This window comes from Monodelphis domestica, chromosome 2 (assembly GCF_027887165.1).
Source record: "Monodelphis domestica isolate mMonDom1 chromosome 2, mMonDom1.pri, whole genome shotgun sequence".
Classification (NCBI taxonomy): Eukaryota; Metazoa; Chordata; class Mammalia; order Didelphimorphia; family Didelphidae; genus Monodelphis; species Monodelphis domestica.
The window spans coordinates 17296508-17319739 of record NC_077228.1 but is presented as its reverse complement, the minus strand read 5'-3'; the positions used below and the strand labels follow the sequence as shown (position 1 = coordinate 17319739).

The following is a 23232-nucleotide window of genomic DNA, read 5'->3' as shown; positions in this document are numbered from 1 at the left end:
ACGTGTTCTGACCAGGATCAGTTTATTAGCAGTTTACCAATAAAATGGGTCCAAGACTGCATCAGTTAAAATAAGGACCTTATTAGGAGCTTACAGATCTCTTTTATAGATATAAATGAGGAATATTTACAAGGGGAACATACATAATTTGAACAACATGATCTTGGCTTAACCTGGGTATTGATGTTTTCTAACTGGCTGGAGTATTTCAAGGGTTTCTATTGTCATGGAAAACTATCTTGTGTATGCATCTCTAACAAGAAATAACAGATTGGTGATGCTTGTAAAAATAAGATGCTGGGAAACCCTTTAGGGCAAAAATCTGATTTTATTGTGACAAAGAAATTATAGGGCTTGTATTTCCTCCCAGTTCAGAACCCCAGAGTCTGTCTTGCAAAACACATGTGTTATTATTATACTTTCCTTCCTTTCTCCAAAACCTCCCAACCCACCCACCCCAAAGATCTCCATGGAGACAATTTCTCCACCTGCTAGGTTCTTCTGGACCCCCCCTTCCCAGGGCCTTTTAAAGTTGGCAGGCCCAGAGACCTCCATGAAATTTTGGCAATCTTCCATTTTCTGCAACTTTCTATATGAACTAGCTTGCTTAGAGTACATTGTTGAATGGATTGGCACACCCATGATTCCACAATAACTTACTTATGATCAATATGATCAATAACATACACTTTAAATTACTCTAACAATCCATATACTTACATATATTCATCTGGAACTAAATTCTTAATCTGGTTATATACATAGACTCTTGGATGAGCCTAAATTCTTACTACATATAACAGTTCCCCTTTTCCCCCCTAAAAACCATACACCAAGCATCGGTTATGCTATCAGTTATTGTTTTTCTGGTTCCATACTCAAGGGGAGAGTGTTTCTATCCCCGGGTGACTATAATTGATAGTGGAATAATTCTGATTAATTTTCTATAACAAGGTTTTTCATAGGAAAGAGGAACTAGCACATTGGCTGATTGATTAATATTTCACACTGTGAAAATCAGAGGAAATAGTGAACATGAACATGTTTGGAAAAACTTTTGCATGATTTAGCAATAAACGAATGAGCAAGGATTACTTGGGGTCCTTCTCTAGGCAAGGCTCTTGACTAGATGATGGAGATCCAAAGACATAATAAAAACATTCCCAATCCACAGAATGTTGACAATCTCTAAAGATCTTCCCCATCAACATATACACAGCTCCTAAAACTCACATAAACTCTCTGAAACCTCTCCTAAAGTCACTTTTTTTTAAACCCTTACCTTCCATCTTGGAGTCAATACTGTGTATTGGCTCCAAGGCAGAAGAGTGGTAAGGGCTAGGCAATGGGGGTCAAGTGACTTGCCCAGGGTCATATAGCTAGGAAGTGGCTGAAGTCACATTTGAACCCAGGACCTCCCATCTCTAGGCCTGGCTCTCAATTCACTGAGCTACCCAGCTGCCCCCTAAAGTCACTTTTATTACATGAATTACAAGATCAGGAGATGTGTAACCAACCAAGCAAACAAAAATATCCTCTGGCCCCAATGCTTGATTAGGGGCGGAAAAGCATTGGTTCTCTCTTATTCATATCATCACAAGGTTTTAGATATAGAACATAAAGGGATTTTAGATAATCTCTTCCTCATTTTATACTTGAGGAAATGGAATTAGAGAGAGATTTAAGTGATCCAAGGTCACTCATCTAGTAAGTTGCAGAGCTAAGATTTTCACCAGGTCCTTAACCTCCCAATGCAATAAAGATTCTGCTTTCCTTGGGTGGTGTTATTACCTCTCTTTTTTCTGAGGAGGAAGGTTCAATTTTGGCCATAGCTATCCTCCCATTGTTTCCCTTCTTCTTCCCTTCTTAACTTCTCTTCTTTCCCCCATCCAAGTTCCAAAAGGCTGGATAGATGACCATGGAAGATAAGGCTAGTTCCACATCCTTCCCCATCCCCTGGACAGGCTCCCCTATAGGTCAAGCTTGGGTTGTGTCTCCCGAGGAAGAGCACAGATTTTGTAGGGGACAGGAGAGATGGTCACACCAGTTCGGAAGTCCAGACTCAGCTGGGTGTCTGGGGGAGCCTGGAATGTGAATCTCTGAAGCAGGCAAGTGAAGAAAATGAAGAGCTCAGCCCGAGCCAGCTGTTCTCCCAGGCAGACCCTCTTCCCTGAAAGGCAAAGAGATCAGAAAACAATGAATCTATGAAAGCTTGGCACAGACAGTATTTCAAGGTAAGGAGTCTCAAGAGCCCAGATTGAGGAATCAGATCACCTGAGTCCAAATCCAAAATTGAGGTGAAACTTTAAGGTCATCTGTCCCAATTCCCTCTTTTGATTAAAGAGGAAATCATTGGTATTAAGTCACTTGTCCATAGACACAACCTATTAAAATTCAGAGGTGGAATTTGAACCCAAGTCTTCTCCTCTCTATATGAGGTACTATATCTACCATACCATGTTGCTACCATCCCTCTTAGACACTTAGAACAGTTGAAATAATGTGTCTGGAAGTAGACTTCCTGCCTCTGACACTAAGTAATGGTGTGATGTTGGGCAAGTGACAATTTCTCAATGCTTGAAACAATTGTCTAAGATCTTGAAGAAGCAGAGAAGGTGCTGACTTGCCTCATCAGAACTTTGTATCTGGAAAGTCTTGCCAAGGAAAGATTGTGATGGCAGCACGCCTGTTATCTCAGAATCAGCTTGACTTGAATGAAGGAGGAGGCTTTGGAAGAAGGAGGCAGAATCTGGACAGACCCCTTTAGTTGTGTAATCATCTGGGATGATATATAGATGCTAATTACACCCTGGGTCCCCTTCTTTAAAAGCACAAAGGGTGCTCTCTCCTTCTCCAGGGAACTTCTCTGAGGAAGCTCACATGATTTCTGATGGGAAATTCTGGAGGCCATCACATCCCAGCAAAACAGACCCCCAAATGAGGGCCCCCTGATGATCCCCCTTTGTGACTTCTTTCCCCAAATTTTCTCCACTCGTGGACTTGTTATGATTATTATTCTCTCCCCCATACAGGAGAAATAACATGAGACCAAATACTTATAGGATCAATAAATATATACCCTACTTAAAGCCCCCTAGGTTATTAACCCCAAAAGACTGCAATTACAGAATAAAAGCCCAAAGATTACTGCCCATGACCCCTCCTTTCTCAAGCACAAAGGTCCTACAATAAACACCAGCTGAAAGGGTGAGTACTATAATGCATCTTGTCCTATAGTTACCACACTTGAATGAATTTGTTGGAACAGAAGCCAAGCTGCATCGCTAGGCATATTAAAGTAACACAAGAAAAACAGAACTTGTAAACTGAGAAAAACCCCCAAATCTGTCTGCCTGAAGTCCTCACAGCTAGATATGAATGTGTTTTTTGTTCATCTCCCAAGCAATTATGATGGATAGTGAAAGCTGACTAAAAGCACAATGATCCTTTCTGCAGGTCAATGGGTGCTAACCGGCAAATGGCTTTATTTACATTAATCATATCTATCACAGACGGTTGTAGAAACCTAGTAAATGATCACAGAATTCTTTGTTGTAGTAACGTCCCGAGAGTGTTGTTTAGGTGATTTGATAATATCCAATCAAACTGGAGAATGTCACATATGTAGAGAATTGATTGTGTGTGTACCAAAAATCTATATAATAAACATACCATGATACTATGGCAGAGCACTGTGTGTGATGCCTGTGTACGTGGGCTGAATGCACAGTGTGTCTCATCTCATTTATCTGACTGTGATGCCACACCTTGGTGGGCAACCCTGGTCCTCAGAGAGGCCTCTGGACAGACCTCAAGAGGGAAAATGTGCCAATCCAGCTATGAGGCTAAGCCTGTGTGTCAACCCCCTCAGTAACATAACAAAATCTTGTCATATTAGATGTTTGGTATTAAAAAGAAGGTTGGGTTAAATAACAGTCCTGCCACTTCCCATTACCGCTGAGAATCCATTCCTGAGTCTATCATTGTTTCTTTAAAAAATGTCAGGCAAATCACCTCCCCTCCCTCTGCCTTCCTTTTTGTATTTGGAAGAAATGATCTGGTAGAGACTCAAATTCAAAAGGATGGAGGGGTAGCCCCTGAAGCCAGGGAGAGAAGAAGAGCAAAGACTCAGGGCTCAAGGGACCTCAGGAAGCATCTACTGAAACTCCTTCCTTTTATAGATTTAGAATTTGAGTTTCAGGAAATTAAGTGGCTTGATTATATGCCCCATCATTCTCCCCCTTTTAAGTAATAGACGGGTAGATCTTCCAGAATAATAACGGATGTTATATTTCTGGTGACTTCAGATTTACAAAGTATTCTAGCTTTCTTTCAAACTTTACTAAAGTTAGGTAAAGCATTTATTCATTAATTCAACAAGCCCATCATAATAATTATACCTAACACTTTATGAAACCCTTTAAAGTTGGTAAGGTCCTTTAAAATATTATCTGATTTAATTCTCAAAACAACCCTATGTGGTAGATGCTATTATTATCTCTTTTTTATAAATAAGGAAACTGAAGGAAACAGTAGTTAAAGACTAGGCCTGCTAGTAAATGTCTGAATGCATATTTGAACTCAAGTCTCCCCAACACCAGTAGCATTCTTTGTTCACTCTGCTGCCAACTAGATGCCTACATACTTCTTAAGCACCTACTGTATGCCAGCACTGAGTGCTCAACTTAGTGTTAGAGATAAAAGGGGGGTAGGGGAAAGCAAAAATGATTCCTGCCCTCAGGGAGCTTACAGTCTAAGGAGAGAGATAATAACAGTTCACAAATAGGTCTATACAAGATAATAGAGAAAGGAGAAGGGAAGATCCTCATTACCAGAGGGACCAGCGAGAGCCTCCTATACAAGTTGACATTTGACCAAAATCTGGAAGGAAGCCAGAGATCTGGAGAGGTACAAGTCAGGATGGAGGGTGTCCCAGGCCTGGGGAATAGTCAGGAACAAGGCATGGAGTAAAGACATAACATTATATGTGCAGTAAAGCACCTACACCAAGAGGATGAGATGGTAGAGGGGAAAGGCAGGATGAGGTCGGGTGATGGAGAGCATTCGATCGAGGAGGAGTTTATATTTTGTCTTAGAGGTGATAAGGAGCCATTGGAACTCACTGAGCAGGGAGAGGGCAGAGGAGAACTAGTCAGACTTACACTCTGGGTAACTTTTAGGCAGCTGGGTGGAGGATGGATTGGTTGTGGGGAATGAGTTGAGACAGGGAGATCATTTAAAAGACTGGGGCAATGGTCCAGGAGAGAAATGATGGGAAGTAACACCCATAGGAATGAGATTACTTTGGAATCTCTAAAGTACTCTGTATGTGTGTGTGTGTGTGTGTGTACACATGTATATATACAACCATACATATACACATGTAACTTTTATAAATATAACTTTATAAGTGATAGAAATGAGTAAGACTTGATGCTTTGGGAGTCACCAGGTCCAATGCAGGAAGGACTTCTCCAAATATTATACTTGACTAGTGACCATCTCTCCCTCCATAATGAATGAATGGTATAGACCTAACTTGGTAGTACTGACCTCACAGAGTTGCCCTGAAGCTCCCAAGAAATATTGTCTTTCTTGCATGCTTTTAAGAAGATTTCTAAAACTTTCATTTTGTTGTGATGCATTTTCCCAAACAATGGATAATATTAATTCAGGTGCTTTCATATGATTGTGGGACTTAGGGAGGGGGATTTGCAAAGTATTAAAATCTTTAAAAGAGGGGGCAGCTGGGTAGCTCAGTAGATTGAGAGTCAGGCCTAGAGACAGGAGGCCCTAGGTTCAAATCTGGCCTCAGACATTTCCCAGCTGTGTGACCCTGGGCAAGTCACTTAACCCCCTTTGCCTAACCCTTACCACTCTTCTGCCTTGGAGCCAATACACAGTATTGACTCCAAGATGGAAGGTAAGGGTTTAAAAAAAAATCTCTAAAAGACCAGTGTCCCCTGGCCGAGGGCTGTCTTCCCCATGAGTGTGACTTACCTGCTGAGAAAGGCAGAAAGGACTCTCTTTTCTTAAATTGACCATTCTCCAGAAAATGTTCTGGGTTGAAGGTTTCAGGGGTAGCCCACTCCTTGGGGTCCCTGTGCAAGGCAGTCAGATTGGTCATCAGCACAGTCCCCTGGAAATAAGGAGAAGGAACTGAGTCCAAGAAACATTGAGGTAGAAATGCCCTGGGCACCCTCTAATTTTCTAGACTAGAGAATGAGGGTTAGGGTTAAGGTTAGATTGGTCACCAATAAGGAACCCTGGAAATTAGAGGACAGAACTGAGTCCAGGGAACTTTGGGGTAGAAGGGACCTGGCCACTCTGTCCTTTTAAAGGCTAAAGAATTGAGGATCAGGGAAGGGAAAAGAGCCTCCTGCAACCATAAATGGTCAAATATTGTAGAACTCAAGACCTTTTGGAGCAGGAACTCTCAATGTGTGTAGGATCAGAGACTCCCTAGGAAGAATATGGACCCCTTCTCAGAAATATGTTTTTAAATTAATCAAATCAAAAACACAGGATTACAAAGGAAACCAATAGTTTCAAAATAAATGCATCATAATGTAAAAATAATTGAAAATCAAGTTTATGGACCCCAAGTCAAGAACCATGTCTTAGATAGCTATGGATTTTGAGCTGAACGAGACTGTAGAAATCATCTGTTCTAGCTCTCTCATTTTCTAGATGACTAAACTGAGACCCAGAAAGGTAGATTCAAGGTCACCCAGGGCATGTGGGGAGTTATATCCAAACTGTCATCTTGGGGCAAGTTGGATGCCCATCAGCACTGAGTGATTTGTCTTCCAAGTAGACTCTGCCGGATTTGAGACCACATTCTCCTTAGTGCATGCTTATGAATTAGCTTCTGAATGAGTGAACTGCTTCAGGAACATTCCTATTGTTATGCATATTTTACAGATAAGGAAACTGAGCCTCACAGAGGAAGTGAGTTGCTCAAGGTTACACAATAAGAAAGCATCTGACATTGGAATTGAATGAGCTTCCCTTAACTCCCATTCCAGCATTTTATCCATTAGGCCTTGTTGGGTTGGAACTTCCAGCTTCCTTCTACCTAACAATATAAAAACGCATCTAGGTGAGTTTAGATAGAGCAGCCGTCATGGGAGGAGCTCTGTGGGACAGGTAAAGATAGGACACAAAAGTAGGTGGGCCCAGGTTTTCTTGAAACCTGCTTGTATGAGTAGGTAGGTGTGTCTAAATGATGTGGTAGCCCTACCTCTGGGCATGGAAATCCTTGAACAAACACCATCTTCAAACTATGTCATGGGAGGAACCTCTGCTCTCCAGTAGGTATAGGATCATGATGTTAGATCTGGGAGGGTCCTAGACCCTGCCCCTATCATTTTACACACACAAAGAGGTTGTGAGACTTAGCCAAGGTCACCCACCTCAGGATCCAAATCCTGATCTTCTGGATTCCAAGTTCAATACTCTTCCCACTATTCTAATTTGTCTCTCTGCCTCCATATTTAAACTAAGTCTTTCTTAACACTTCATCCCAATCCATTCCTGTGTCCTAAATGTTCACTTCTTTCTCTCTCTCAGGACTCTCCAAATCCTATCCACCCACCATTCAAAACCCTACAGACTCCCTTCCTCTTCTGTAAAGCTGTTATTAATTACATCATGCTATCATGATCTCTCCCGCCCCAGGCTCGTCTTTAACTATTATATCAGATTCTAACTGGCAGTGTGACCCTAAGTAAGTCACTTCCCTTCTTGCCTGAATTTCTTCATCTGTAAATTAGAGATGATCACAACACCTCACCCCCAGGCTTGTTGTGAAGACCAACTGAGATAATATTTACAAAGCTCTTTATAAATGTTACCTACTCCTATGCCTATTACCTATGTAGCTCTCTCTATTCATCACAGTGTCTTTCAGAGTTATCAGCTCAGTAGATGTAAAGAAATGAATCTTAGGACCGAAGCCCACAATTTAAACCTCAGCAGATCTTAACACCTAACCCACATAGGTATTTAATAATTGTTTATGGAATTGAATTGTGAGATTGCTAGAAGGAAAATGCTTCCAGAGATATTAAAGTTTTATGAACCTGGGAGGTATAATTATTCATTAACATGATTTCATTTAGTCTCCAGAGCCTCAAGATTAAAACTTATAGAGTGGGTTAAAGTCTGGCCCAGGATAGGATATTGGCCACATTCCCCAGCCATTTGGTTCCTTGGTGCCATCTGGGGCAAAGGAAATGCAGATAACTCATTCAGGATTCTGTGGTCAGTGTCCGACTGAGTCTCCTTATCCACACTGACTGAGAAATTGTTGCCATCTAGGTTGATAGTGTTTCTTTTGGTCAGAACAACCTGGGGAAAACCCACACTAGACCTATTATGCTCATGTGATTGTGGGATCAAGAGCAAGGAAGGCTACTGCCCCACTCTGATCTTCATAGATGGCAAAGATGCCCAGGCATGCAAGGCAGGCTTTTGAGGTAGAAGAGGGGAAGTCATACACTGGCTATGACAGATATTACTCATGGGACTTGGGACTCTGAAATATTTCATCCTCCTCAGCTTTGCTGTTTCTGCTGAGATGATCCTGAATGTTTCTGCCAGCTCTGATATTCCCTGTTCCAAAGCAGTTCTCAGCTCTGACAAACGTTTCTAGGATTCTATGTTTCAGGATACTTTCTCTTCCCAATTTTCCATGGTATCATTATTTGTAATAATAGTTTATATTTATATAGTATCTTTTTTCCAGAAGAGTAAACTGGGTCCAAAGAGGGGGGTCACTTTCAAGATGTTACAAATAGGGATGAAAATAGACATAAATCTTTAAACTCAGACCCCTGACACCAAATCCAGGGCTCTTTTCTGTATGGGAGAATCAACTACTTTAAGATTTCAATCCAAAGACCTTACCTTTGTCTGCCAAGGAATTAATTGGCAGTCAGCCTGGTGAATCTTAGGAACTCCTCAGAGTAATGTTTTTAAATTTGAGAAGTAAAATAGATAAAGTTACAAAGCAAGTCAATTACATAGAAATAATACACACACACACACACATGCACACACACCAGGTTCATGGACCTCAAGCTGAGAACTCTTGTTCTACAGTTGATGCTTTTCATTTTACCTACTCCTAACCTCAATCCTTCAAGGCAGGTGGAAGCCATAGAATCACTTTAAGTTCATGAGAGAAAAAGGAAAAAAAAAATTACCTTTGGCACATGATATCCTGCAACTGTGGTATCAACTGTGGCCACCCTGGGCACATTAATAGGAATGATATTGCCCATTCTCTGGACTTCATGGATGGCCGCATTAGTGTAGGGCATATTTTCTTTATCAGCCATGGTGGGCTGCCGGGACTGGCCAATCACCCTGTCAATCTCAGCTTGTATTTTGCCTGGAAGACAGAGAGAGATTTTTGACACTCAAATAAGAGTAGTGAGCATATGTAGGTTTACAAAATATTTTACAATATTATCTCATTTGATCCTCAGAACAATTCCAGGAAAGTGGTACAATTATTATCTCTATTTTATGGAAGAGGCATAAAGAAGTTAAGTAACTTGCTCAGTCATCCATCTAGGAAATACCTGAGAGTGGGTTTGAACTCAGGGCTCTCTTTCTCCTGTTTTCTCTGATCATGTGGGAGAACCTCAGCCACACTAATGATTGGATTGACTAGGGTTTGGCTTGATATTTTACCAAACATGCCAAGCTCAATAGCATGGAAAAGTGGAGAAGTTGCTGATCAATAGCAAATAAGGACGTTTGTGTAGATGAGAATGTGTCCAGGAAAAATGTTACCATGGAAAATATGCTGGAGGAACAGAAAAAAGGTCTAAGTTTGAATGTTGACTCTATTACTACTATATAGAAGACCTTGAGAACACCATCGAACCTGTGGGGGCCTCTTTAAAATAATCAAGATCGATAGATTTTCTCTAAGGCAAATTCTAGCTTTAAATTAATGGTTCCATCATCATTAATTTCCAAGCCAATCCATCAGATGGAGAGGACAGTACTTAAGAACATGATGGTAATTTTAGAACAAAGGTAATTTGACTCTATGTGAGTGTATCCCTGTCAAAGAATTTGGGATGAACTGTAGAAACAGAAATGAAGTATTTCAAGTTACATCATCAAACATTTACCAAACACTTATTATATATCAGGCACTGTACTAAACACTGAGGAGCTAGAGAAAGGCAAAAAATAGACTCACCTCAAGAAGTTTACAGTTTTTTGAGGAAGACAGCATGTAAGCAAACAGTACAAATGCAGGATAAATTGGAAATAATCAGCAAAGGAAAGGGACTATTAAGGGGCATTGAGAAAGGCTTTTTGCTGAAGGGAAGGAAACCATGAAAGCTAGAAGTCAGAGATAAAGAGGGATAGTATTCCAGGCATAGGTGTAAGATTTAAAATTGTTGTCTGCCATAAACTGTAGCAGTTAAAATGGTTGAGGTTGTAAACTGTAGTGAGTTAAAATGGTGGAAGATATAAATTGTGATAGATATAAGAGAGGGTAAGTAAATTTGACCACAGAAAATATGTTTCACTACAGTGTCTTGGTTTTTAAATCAAATATAAGGTGGTCTCCAGGGAAATATTCTCAATTATTCAAATACCCAAGTCAATTGGGTTTTATAGAGATTTTAATTAATACAAATGTGGAATTAAAGAAAAGAGAGAAAGAGGGAAAAAGGAAATAAGTATGAAGGGCCTTAAGCCAACATGGCCTAGACCTGAGTCTTAAGAGAGAGAGATCAGTCAGTCAGTCTTTTATCACTCACCACAAGGTCTGTCTAAGCAAGGATTCTAGTGACACCAGGCCAGCTCCATCTCAAATGACTTCACCAGAGAGAGTTCCACCCAGAGTCCTCCTTAAAGAGCCTTCCAGCCAGAGACTGTTCCAAAGGGCCTCTCTCCAGAGCCTCCAGAGGGACAGAGTCCCCTCAGAGGAGCTCCAGCGAGACCTCCTTAGAGATTGTCCTCCAAGAGCTTCCCTTCTCCAGAGCCTCTCTCAAGAGATTCTTCCCAAGCGATCCTCATCAGAGATCCTCCTAAAGGATTTTTTTTCTCAAGAGATTCTGCTTTTTCTTATATAAGGGTTTTTCTCCTATGTCACCTCCCCTAAGTCCTTACATCTACCAATCACTGTAGATGTTTTCCAAAGGACTGCCCATCTGAATTCCTGCTAAGTCGACTAATCTCCTCAGTAAATCTGAACCAGTGAAAACACAGCTGAGTCAACTAATCTCATTAATAGAAAACTTGCCCGACCCTTTTAGGTACCTAGCATCTCATTGTATCAATTCTAAAAAATAGGCATGGCTCAAAGAACTCCTTGCCTTATTATAAGCATGGGTCCAAGTACTTTCATTGTTTAGCAAGGAGTTTTCTCCCCTAAAGCAGTCTTAAGTACGGGTGGAGTAGAGGTCCTCCCATAGCAAGGAGTTTTCTCCCCTAAAGCAGTCTTAAGTACAGGTGGATTAGAGGTCCTCTCATTTCTGCTCCTGGCGAGTTCTCACATCAAAATGGGAATGTTTCCCAGTAGGGAATTTGTTCCAATGGAGGATTCCTCAATGTGGAAATTTTTAACATTCACAAGTCTCAGAAATTTCAAGATTTACATAGGGTAATTAGAGAAAGATCTGAGAGAGAGGGGGGATCTTTTTCACTTGACAGCCAGGAGGCCAGGGACACTGACTCAAAGAGTATGTGTCAGGGAATAAAGTGTAAGGAGACTTGTGAGTTAGAAGGGGGGCTGGTTATTAAAGCAAATAGAATATTTTACATTTGATCCTGGAGGTGATAAGAAGACACTGGAATTTAATAAATGAATGCATGTACATATGTGTCTAGACTTTATTGACTGAGCAAATCACTCAATGGCAATTGAATGGAAACTGGCAATAGTTCAGGGAATGAAGGCACAGCATAGCAGAGACAGTGTCAGAGGAGAGAAGAGGATGAATTCAAAGTGTATCTAAAAGGTATAACCAATAGTCTTTGGCAATCAGTTAAATGTAGGGGTAAGGGTGAGATAACAAGTTGAGGATGATTCTCAGGTTGCAAATCTAAAGAACTGGGAGAATGGTATTGCCCTGTACAGTACTAGGAAATAGAGGAAGTTTTAGTATGAAAGATGATGAAATCTGCTTTAGACATATTGAATTCAACAACATGTACAGGATGTCTCATTTGAGGTGTCCAATATAGTTATTGGAGATTAGACTGGAGTTCAGCAGAGATAGTAGGTTTGGGCAAATAGATTTGATTATTATCAGCATAGAAATGAAACTTGAATTCATGGAAGCTGGTGAGTTCAAAAAGTAAATTTTTTAGAGGAAAAGCAGAAGAGGGTTTGGAACAGAATCCTGTCAAATATTACTTTTAATATTTATCTTCTGTTTTAGAAATCAATATTGTGTTTTGATTCCAAGGCAGAAAAGTATTAAAGACTAGACAATGGAGGTTAGTTGACATGTCCAAGGTTACACAACTAGGAAGTATCTGCAGTCAAATTTGAACCTGGAACCTTCCATCTCTAGATCTGACTTTCAATGAACTGAACCTTCTAGGTATCCCCTTTGAATAACTCTTAATGTGACCAGGATGTAGTTGTGACACAGTCTAAGATCCAGCAAAGGAGACAGAGTGATAAGGTATGTAGGAAAGGAACTCAGAGGGAGCAGCATCATGAAAACCTAGAGAAAAGAGAGTGCCAAGGAAGAAAGAATGATTTACAGTGTAAAAGAGAGGTAAAAAAGGATGAAGACTGAAAAAGTCAGTATGTTCGGCAATTAAGAGAACTTGAGTTACTTTGGAAAGAGTGGTTTCACTTAAATGAAGAGACTGGAAACCAGACAGTAGAGAATATGGAGGAGAGAGATGAAAGGGAGTGGAGGCATTTTGTAGATGGCTTTCTCAAGTAGTTAGTCACAAAAAGGAGGAGCACTATGATATGGGTCAGTACTGGGGATGGGTCAAGTAAGGGATTTATTTAAAATGGGAAGACATGGACATGTTTTTAAGCATTAAGGAAGCAGACAGCTAATGGGGATGATTGCATATAAATGATCCAGTAGGAAAGATAGAAATGATAATGGGCTAAGTAAAAAGGGATGGAATGGGATCACTTGGGCATATTGAGCAGTTGACCTTGGCCAGGAAAATTGACACCTCTTCATGGGAGATGGGAGGATGCAGGTAATAGTAGCATAAAGCATTTGGGTGGTGTGAGATGAGGAGGGGAGAAGAGGGAGTTCATAGAGGATGGCCTCAATATCTGCAGACCAGTGATTGTGGGAGTGATACAAGACCAAGTATTCCCAGGGCAAGATAGGTAATACCACAGTGGATGAAGTGTTGAATTGAACTATTTCACCAAGCCTTGATCAAAATGGGGAAAGAAAGAAGGTGTGATTAATGTAGGGGTGATAACCTTGGAGGGAACTGAGGGGTCAAAAGATTGGCAGTCAATGAAGGCAGAGGGGGAGGTAGAATATCAATAGATTATGATCAGAGAAGAAAATTTCAGAATTCATGAAATGGCACATTTGTGAGTTATGTCCAGATCTCACATTTAGAGTGCTTACCACTAAGTTAATGCTAATTGGTCATGTGATTCTTAGTACCTTCTTCCCATTCCCTCTCATTCTGTCATGGCCATTGTAGAAGCAGAAGCTGACTGTAAGAGGTTGGAGTTCATTTTATGTCATTCTTCATGTTGAATTGCTATGACCTTAGATTTGTGTGCCATCCTGGAATGAGCAGTTTGGCATGTAACCAGGCTTGGCTTCAGGATATATGTCTCAACTGCTGGGACTTTGCTCCATGCCTTTCACTTTAATAAGCACTTATGTATTAAGAGCCCACTCAGTGCAAACATCGACCATCCTGAGTCCAAGCTCAGGGCTCCATCTACAATACCTAAAAGTATGTATGTAAATGACTTTGCAAACCTTATAGCTCCTCATGAATAGATCTTTTTTTCCCCTTGGCAGAATCCTAAAAGGGTACATGACTTCTTTATGGCCTGGGGCCATCACCATACCTTGAATTTCTGGATAAAGGGCCATATACAGCAGAGCCCACCGCAGAGTGGTTGAAGTTGTTTCTGTTCCAGCAAAGAAGATATCCAGGGTGCACGAAGCTAAATTGCCTTCACTAAAACTAGAGCTGACATCACCCTTGAATTAGAAAGACAAGCTTCAGTTGGTTAATTAAAAAAAATAATTCTGTCTCTCTTGAAACATGAGTAGCTACACCCTAAATGGCCATTGGGAAGGTTGAAGGGACAGACCCTGGACTTCCCTTTAACCCCCAAGATTACAGTAAGTGTTCATAAGAATGAAAGCTCCTTTTTCCATTGAGCTAAGAGGTTTACTGAGTATTTCTCTAACAAAACTCATAGAAATAGATAATATCCTCATTTTACTGGTGATAAAACTAAATTTCAAAGTCCCCATCTTCCTGCTTCTTTTTCTTTTCTTTCTCCTCCTTTTTCTCTTCTCATACTCCTTTCCTCCTTGTTTATCCTTCCCACTTTTCTCCATTTCCTTTTCCTTCTCCTCCACTTCCTTGCCATTTTCTTTCTTTTCCCTCTCATTATTACTCCCATTATTTTTTAGTATCCCTCCACTAAAGACCTATCTACATGACTATAAGTAGTTGCTGATATTTCTTCTTCTGGCAGGATTAAAGCTGCTTGCACAATGGAGAATATAATAACTAGCCTTTATGTAGCATCTTCTCTGTCTGAGGAACTGTGACAAATCAATCAAACCATTGTAATTATCAAATCAATTCATAAATATTTTCTCATTTGATCCTCAAATCAAATCTGTGATATAGGTTTCTATTATTTTTCCCTATTTAAAAGTTGAGGAAGCTGAGACACACAGAGATTTAATGACTTGCCCTGAGTCATGCAGTTAGTGTCTGAGGATATATTTGAAACCAGGTCTTCCTCACTGCAAGTCCAATGCTCTATTCATGTACCATCTACTGGCTTACCTTAGTTCCAAGTTCATTCCTCCCCTGTTTCATGCTCATGAAATGGAACACAGTCAAAAGAGCTGGGTTCATATATCCATGCTCCACGATTGTTGGGAAAATCCCTCAATCTCTTTCAATTTCTGTTTCCTCATTTCTAAAATGGAAATGTTATCTGTGCTAGCTATTTCATGACATTGCTTAGAAGGAAACATGAACAACAATCCCAAGAAACAAAAACAAGCAGTATCTTATTTTGTAAGCCTTTAAGGCATAGGCATATAAGTAGTAGCTACTGCTACTTATCAAATTCTTCCTTAAATAATGAGAAAATGAACAGTATTTAAATGCTTTATAATTGTTAGCTACTTTCCCCATGATCCTGTATGTTATGGAGTGCCAATAATATTGTACCCAAAGAAGATACTGAAAGAGAGAAATGGTTTGTTCCCAGGAAAAGATGACTCTAATGAATGAAGGATGTGGAAGTCAAATATAGGTAGGTCTAGCATTCTTGAATGATAGAGAACCTAATTACAAAATCTTGAAGTTGCAAGTGAATCACAATGTGTCAAATTTAATTAGAAATGGGAACCACTAAATCATATATAAGGATCCCTGTGTGCTCCATATTTCTTTAGACAACAACAAATTTACACTATCTATGTTTTAGAATATTTTTAATTATTTTGTCAAGTTTTTTTGAATTATATATTAATGTGATTCTGCAGTATTCAGGAGTATTGCACCCTCAACATTGCCCACTTATTTAAGTATTGTACAGATTCCCAAGGGTAGTTCTATTTTGATTGAAAATCTGAGCTTGATCATTTAACTTGCTTATATAGTACTTTAAGGCACACAATGGATTGTTAATTTTTGAGGTTTTCAGTTATTTTTCAGTATTCAGTTCAGTCCTTTGTGATCTGATTTTGGGTTTTATTGGCAAAGATGCTGGAGTGGTTTCCATTTTCTTTTCTAGCTCATTAGACGTTGAGGAAACAGAAGCAAACAGACTGTAGTGACCTGTCCAAGTTCCTAGAATTAATAAGTGTCTGAGGCTAGATTTGAACTCAGGAAGATGATTTTTCCTGACTCCAGGCCCAGGACTTTATCCACTGTGCTGACTAGTTGCCCCTTTAGAAATGATATACACATGCAATAAATACATTGACTGCATATTTGACACCTCTAATCCAAGGTTCAACTGATACCTGAAGTGGAAACCTAAAATATGCCAGCATTTGCTCACTTGTCTTTAACCCACAACTCTCTGAGCCAGCTTATTCAACTCACACAGAAAATTTCCCCTGTATTTCCAGCTAAACTTTGCTTCATAACACTGTTCCACCTTATTCTGCTTTTTGCGAACAAGCAGAGCCATATAGTCGTTCCTCATCATGACAGATCTTGAACCATGTGTAGATAGCTACCATGTTTCATGAACTCTTCTCTTGTCCAGGATAAAAATGCCCTGTTGCATCAACAGAACCTCTTGGAGAATGAATTATAGGGCCCCTTACATGCTGGCCACCTTCCTCTCAATGTTTTCAGGCTTTTGAATATCCTTCCTCAAAGGTGGCTCCCAGAATTGTACACAATTCTTGGGTCGTCTATTGAATATTTCCAAGTGGATATATTGATGCTTGGGATAACATTCAGCTTTCTGACAATGGTAACATTTTAATTAAGTGTCCAATATGAGGGTAATGTGGAAATTGACCCCCAAATTTTAGCAAATGATACTGGTCCCATCTCAACACAAATTCTCTGAGGTGTTTATAGTTTGACTGAATATTTATGACTGACCATTTAATTTATTTTTATGGTGTTGTAATGTTTATCAAGAATATACACATAATATTTCTATGGATTAGAGGGCACAGAGTATATCTTCAACTCATAGATGAGAAAAATAAGGTAAAGGGAGATGAATTTATAGAGATGAAATATCAGGGCCAGGACTTAATCCCATTCTGAGTGGCGTTCACTTGGGGACAGAAAGTTGGGTTAAAATCCTACCTCAGATGTCTATTAGCTATGTGACAGAGGCAATTTGATTAAAACTCTTTGCCTTAGTTTCTCTAATTAAAAAGGCAAAGGGTTGAACTCAGTGAGTTCTATGATCCCTTTTAATTCTAAATAAAAACTGTGAGCTCTCCACCATAAGCACCACATACACACAACACCACACAACCCCTCCATCCACTACACACACACATGCACACACACACATTCATCCATCATATAACATGTAAAATTAATATTATGAATTCTCGGGACATCTCAGGATTGCCATTGAGGAAAGATGCTGAAGTTATGAAGCAAATGTAAAATTCTGAACATATCAACCTATTTTTCCCACTCCACCTCATCCCCCTTTTTTTCTTTTTAAGTATACAAGAGACACATTCTATACTGTCCTCATTACCTTGGACAGCTCCTTCAGGTAAGCATCAATGTAGTCCTGGGCCTCCTCTGAGTTCTGATCTTCTTTGTGTTGTTTGATTATTTGGGTTACAAAAGACTGTAGTTTCTTCCATTCTCTAAAGAGCTTATGGTGAGGTCCTGGTAAGAATCTCATTATCCAAGGAAACATTTCGAATAACTATTAATTATAAAATGGGAGAGAGAAAGGAGGAATGAGTGCCAGTTCCTGTTAGACTTTCCTATCCCTTTATATCCCTTAATCTAAGTCTGGCCAGAGTTTTTGCCCTTTTTGTGTTGTGGGTTTAATCTAATTCCCTGTCTAACCACCTCCTAACCATCTTTCCCTTAAGCACTGTCTTTCCATTTATTATATTGCACTCATAACAACCAGATTGGCATCCAATCATCTCTTGTTTCATACAACAGCCACTTAACCATATTCTGAGTCACTTAAATATTCTTTTCAAGACTGGCATCAGTCATTCTCCCTTTTTACTCAGTCACACAACTTTGAAGGAAGGAAATGAGAGATTTTTTCTGGGGAAATTACTAGTACTTGAGTTTGTGTTTTCCTCTCAGCCCCACAGAATTCTCTTCTATTGAATTTCTATTTTGCTCCCCTTTGGCAAATGAGACTAATGTTATTCACTATTCTTCATCATTTTATTCCATAGTCAGACTCCCGAGGAGTCAAGTGAAATCTTGAATAAGTGACTCATTTTGTAAGGCTCACACACTGTTCAGCTTGGAGGCAGAGTGAATGGAGGGCTGGATTAAAACTCAGATAGGTCTGAGTTAGAATTCTAGCTGAGACACTTATTACATGTGAGGCAAATAATTAACTTATTTTTACCTCTGTTTCTTTATCACTAAAATGGGATAATAATAGCAACCAGTTCAAAAGGTTGTTGTGAGGGAATAAAAATCATTTAGTCTATAAGCATTTATTAAACACTTAGCATTGTAATACCTACCATGTGCCAGGAACTGGGCTAAGTTCTGGTAAAACAAAGGAAGGGAAAAAAATAGTACCAATGCCTATATGGAACTGGTTCAATATGATGGTGATGATAATGAACTCACATTCTAATGGGAGACACAACATGGAAATAACTACATACAAGCAAGATATCAGCATCGTAGTAGAAAGGTAATCTCAGTATGGAAGACACTAAGAGCTGGAGACCCTGGGGAGGATATTTTGTAGATGAACATAAAATTTGAGCTGAAATAAAATTATAGCCAAGATGGAGAGATGAAAAGGGACAATATTCCAGACATGAGGAGTAGCAAGCGTAAAGGCTTCAAGATTGTAGAAAATATATGTAAAGCTCTTTATAAACCTTATATGTAAACTTAACAAACATGTAAGCTTAATTTTAAAAAAATAGTTTCTAATGACTACTCTACAAAATGGTTCCCTTTATATTTATTGGTATTTGCACTTACTTGAGTGCATGTTTTCTCCATCAGCAGAAGAATGTAAACCACCAAGGTCAGAACCTAATTCATTTTTATCACTGTATCTCCATTACCTCATAAAGTACCTGGCATATGATCAGTGTTTAATAAATATTTATAGATTGATTATCTAGGCAAACATCTTAAAAATCACTACTTGGAGTTACAGTACTTTGGAAAAGCCTGGGGCTGCCAGGCATAATCTTTAATGTCACTGTTTATAAAAGTCTTGTTTCTTCCTTCTTCCCTTCACCAGTATCTTTTTCTGCTCAGAGACTCAGTTCCTGCCAATCTCTCACAGCCTTGCGTATTGCTTTTCTGGTGAAAGAAGGACACTACCCAACTGAGGAAGAGCTAGTCCTGCACAGAAAGGATGATGGTCTATTACCTGACACTCCCACCTTCCGTGAAGCACCATGACTTCATCCAAGATCTTCAGAAGCTCTCGAAATTGGGAATCATGATACTCAAAGCGATACCCAAAAGTGACAGAACAGATGATATTGGAAACAGCATTGTTGATCTGAAAGTGGGGGTCAAAGGGCTGTCCTGTGGACAGAAAGAGACAAAAGATGGGATACCCTTCATGTCATGGTTGTCAAAGTAGCCTGGCATCACTTTCTACATTTTTCTCTTCAACAATACCCCCTACCACCACATTCTCCTCATCCAACACAGAACTGATTTTTTATTATTGTCCATAACCAGAGACTGCTTAAAAGATGTGAAAAAGAAAAGAGAATGCCAATTTTATGTTTCAGTCAAGATTAGGATTTACTTGTCATATATTCTTTCAACTTTCATAAGTTATCTGTATGACTTTGGGTAAGTTACTTTATCTTTCTTTGCTTCCATTTACTCATCAGTAAAACGAAGGCATTGGACTAGATGACCTCTGAAGGAGGTTTACTTCTCTATCTAGGATTTTATGTCTGATATGTCATATGAGTAGGTTCACAGTTTTGTCCATCTGTGTGCAATATGCATGAGTACACATGTGCATGTATGTCCATTCATATATGATAGCATACAAAAATACTCATGTCTTTCTGGACTTGGGGGTACTTGTATGCATGTGAATGGTAAGAATGATATTACAATTGGAAATATCAGAATGTAAAGAAAATATATGAAAAGGAAAATCAGGAAGGGAGGCAGTAAGTTGTAGGATGTAGGCTATTGGAACTGAAGCTAGGAAGATCTGGGTTTTAATCCTGCCTCAGACATCTACTGTCTGGGTGATCTTGGTTCCAGGTTCTTCCTTCTATTCATTATCTCCACTTTCTGCCTGTATATTTTTTGTATGTGGTCGTTTACATGTGGTCTTCCCCCTTAGACTGGGACCTCTGTGAGGAGAGTGACTATCTTTTTCCTTTTTTGAAGTTTCCCAGAATTTAGCACAGTACCTGGCATATAATAGGCATTTAATATTTATTGACCAATTAATTGACCTTGACTGTTTATTCACCTATAGAATGGGAAGGAGGGCTGGACTTGATGGCTTTAAGGTTTATTCTTAATCTAATTCAGTGATAATAAGAGGAAATAGCAAAAAAAGGAGGAAAAAGGTGAAGTGGGGGAGGATGGGAGAGAGGAAGAGAAGGGAAAGGAAGAAGGAAAGGAAAAGGAAGAAGAATGGAAGAAGGTACAATTTCCACAACAAGGTTGTGAAAAAAGTCAACTTGGAAATATGTAAGTTCCTGGATCAATGCTATAATAACCACAATTCCAGAGGCTCATGAAGGTCCCTGATATTCCCTTCCTGATTATGACTTGATGGACTTAGGACATACCATAAGATATATATATATATAGATATATAGATATATAGATATATAGATAAAGATATAGATATAGATAGATAGATAGATAGATAGATAGATAGATAGATAGATAGATAGATAGATAGATATAGATATGGCCAATATTCTTATTCTTCTTGACTTTCTGCATTTGTCATGAGGTTTTGTTTTTCACTTGAAGGAAGGGAAGAAAATCGATTATTAATAAAAATAAAAATAAGAAATGAAAACAGCATGATATATGTATGTGTGTGCAGGTATTTAGTTATGTATTCTATGAAGAAGAAAGATCAAAGAAGTCAGAAGAGAAAAGAAGGAAGAGAAGAATATAAGGACGATACCTAGAACAGGGAATAAGTAAGAGGGAAGGAAGAAGAAAGAAGGAGAAAAAATGTAGAGAATGGAAGCAGAATAGTACAGAGGAATGGTTATACATACATGTCTGTTTATGTAGATTTGAGTGTTTGACCAAGGTAGGATGCCATATTTACCACTGTAAGAAGTGAGGCATCTAAGGATCTATGAGCTAATGGCAGAAGAGGGCTATAACATCACTAAAGAGAATAGACTGTAAAGGGGTTCCTTTCTTTGCTTACCATCTCAATTCTTCCTATAGGAACATTCTGCGTCTTTGAAAATTTTCCCTAGGTGAGGGATTTTTGTCTATCTGTAGTCTAGGAATAAACTGACTACCTCTAATTCCCTCATCCCCAGTTACAGATTCTCTTTAATGATCATTTGGTCAAAGGACAATTCAAGCAACTGAAAATATCTCTATCTAACCAGTGCTCACCTTTTTCTTCCTTGATGGCCTCAGTGAGGTATGTGGCCTCTTCCTGGATGCGAAATTCCAAGGTCTTCTTTCCCAAACCAAAATTCCTTAGGGTCATTAAAGTAAATCTTCTTTGGTCTTTCCAAATTTGTCCATTAGACAAACTTATGCCTAAATTATGAAAATAATTTCTATCAATATTTAAAATCTTTAATTTAACTGCAGTTGTTATTCCTTCTAGCAATGGAATTCAATTCAACAAGCATTTAGAAATAAAATAAAACTATTATGTTCGAAACACTGTGTTATTTATAACAGAGAAAAGAGTTGGATAGTCCCTGCCCCAAGGAACTCATATAGCACTTAAAGGACACCTCTAGAGCACATGGAAAAAACTCAAAATTCTAAAAGATAAAGCAAAGGGAGATGTCAATGTCCAGAGGTGCATCGGGTCTATAAGCAGGCCATAGGCCTAGAGCTATATAAGTATGAGTTGCTGGTTTCCTCAGTTAGAGATGATTGACTGCTGGCCAAGTTTCTGCTTTGGAGAAGAAAACTATGGGCAAGAGGAGGAATCTCTTGTGGTGATAGAAGAAGGACACTGGGATATATCTTTCCCTAGAAATACCTTTCTTATTAAAAAAAAAAAAGATGTAGCATTTGGGCTGTACCCTGCATTGAGGTGTCCAAGAGAGATAAGTTTTTTTTTTAATATCAGGAGAGATGTGAAACTGTTTCTATATGACTACATATATTCTCTAGAAAGAAGAGAGTTGTTCTTCCACAGAGGCCTTTAAAATGGGAAAGAAAAGAGGAACAGAAGGAATAATTACTTATTAATCCCCTACTATGTGCTAAGAACTTTACAAATATTATCTCATTTGATCCTCACAACAACCCTATGAAGATTTATGTCCATTCCACAGTTGAGAAAACTGAGGTGAAGTGACTGTACCAAATCATACAGGTAGGAAGTATGAGTCTGGATTTGAACTAACGTCCTCTTGACTCTAAGTCCATCTTTCCATCCATGCATACCTGCATGCATCCTTCCTCCTGACTGGGTTCCTAGGCAGGGGGAGAGGTTTTAACTGGTGTTTTAGGTAGCACTGAGTAGATATTGGTTTGAAGAAAGTGCCAATGTAAACTCGGGCCTTAGGACAGAGGGAAAACAATTAATTTTAGGGAATACATTTCATCCACTAAAATACTAGGTTTTACATTTAAAGTCCTTCATAACCCATCTCCCTCCAACTTTTCCAGACCTATTATACCTTACTCACCATCATGTACTCTGTGATCCAGTGACAGTGACCTTCTGGCTATTTCCTAAACAAAATACTCTATCTTTCAGCTCTGGGCATTCTCTCTGGCTGTGACCCTTGCCTGGGATGCTCTGTCACCAAATCTTTCTGAAGAAGTTTCTCTGTCCTTTAAGAAACCCTTAAATTTTCCTCTTCTACTCTGAAATAATTCCTAGTTCTTCTTGATTCAATTATTTTCCCCCTGGTAAATTTTTCCTACTTTTCCCTTTTACAGTTTGTTTTTACAGAGCTCTTCATATGCCCCTTCCTCATTTAGAATTTAAGCTTCTTGAAGGCAAGAACTATCTTGTGTTTCCTTTGTTTTCTTAGCAATTAGAACAGTGCCAGGCACAGAGTAAGCACTTAATAAATGTCTATCCATGACTGATTGAAAAGGCTATGAGTAGAACTGGCTGTGCTTTGTTGACCAAGATCCAAAATGGCAATGTGTGGAGAGGCACAA

The 23232-nt window shown here is 39.2% G+C and overlaps 1 protein-coding gene across 2 annotated transcripts in view; it reads right to left on the bottom strand.

Moving 5' to 3' along the window:
* Positions 1 to 308: 308 nt before the first annotated feature.
* The window catches only part of LOC100031907 (cytochrome P450 2J2-like), a 41031-nt gene continuing 18107 nt past the window's right edge, over positions 309 to 23232 (bottom strand). For both annotated transcript variants that reach the window (XM_007480492.3, XM_056815034.1), the window contains 7 exons: positions 21487 to 21636; positions 19280 to 19440; positions 17432 to 17608; positions 14060 to 14195; positions 9210 to 9397; positions 6001 to 6139; positions 309 to 2170 (listed from right to left, as the gene is read on the bottom strand). In XM_007480492.3, the coding sequence (XP_007480554.1) occupies positions 1971 to 2170; positions 6001 to 6139; positions 9210 to 9397; positions 14060 to 14195; positions 17432 to 17608; positions 19280 to 19440; positions 21487 to 21636 (1151 nt within the window). In that variant the 3' untranslated portion in view covers positions 309 to 1970. The remainder of the gene's footprint in view (positions 2171 to 6000; positions 6140 to 9209; positions 9398 to 14059; positions 14196 to 17431; positions 17609 to 19279; positions 19441 to 21486; positions 21637 to 23232) is intronic.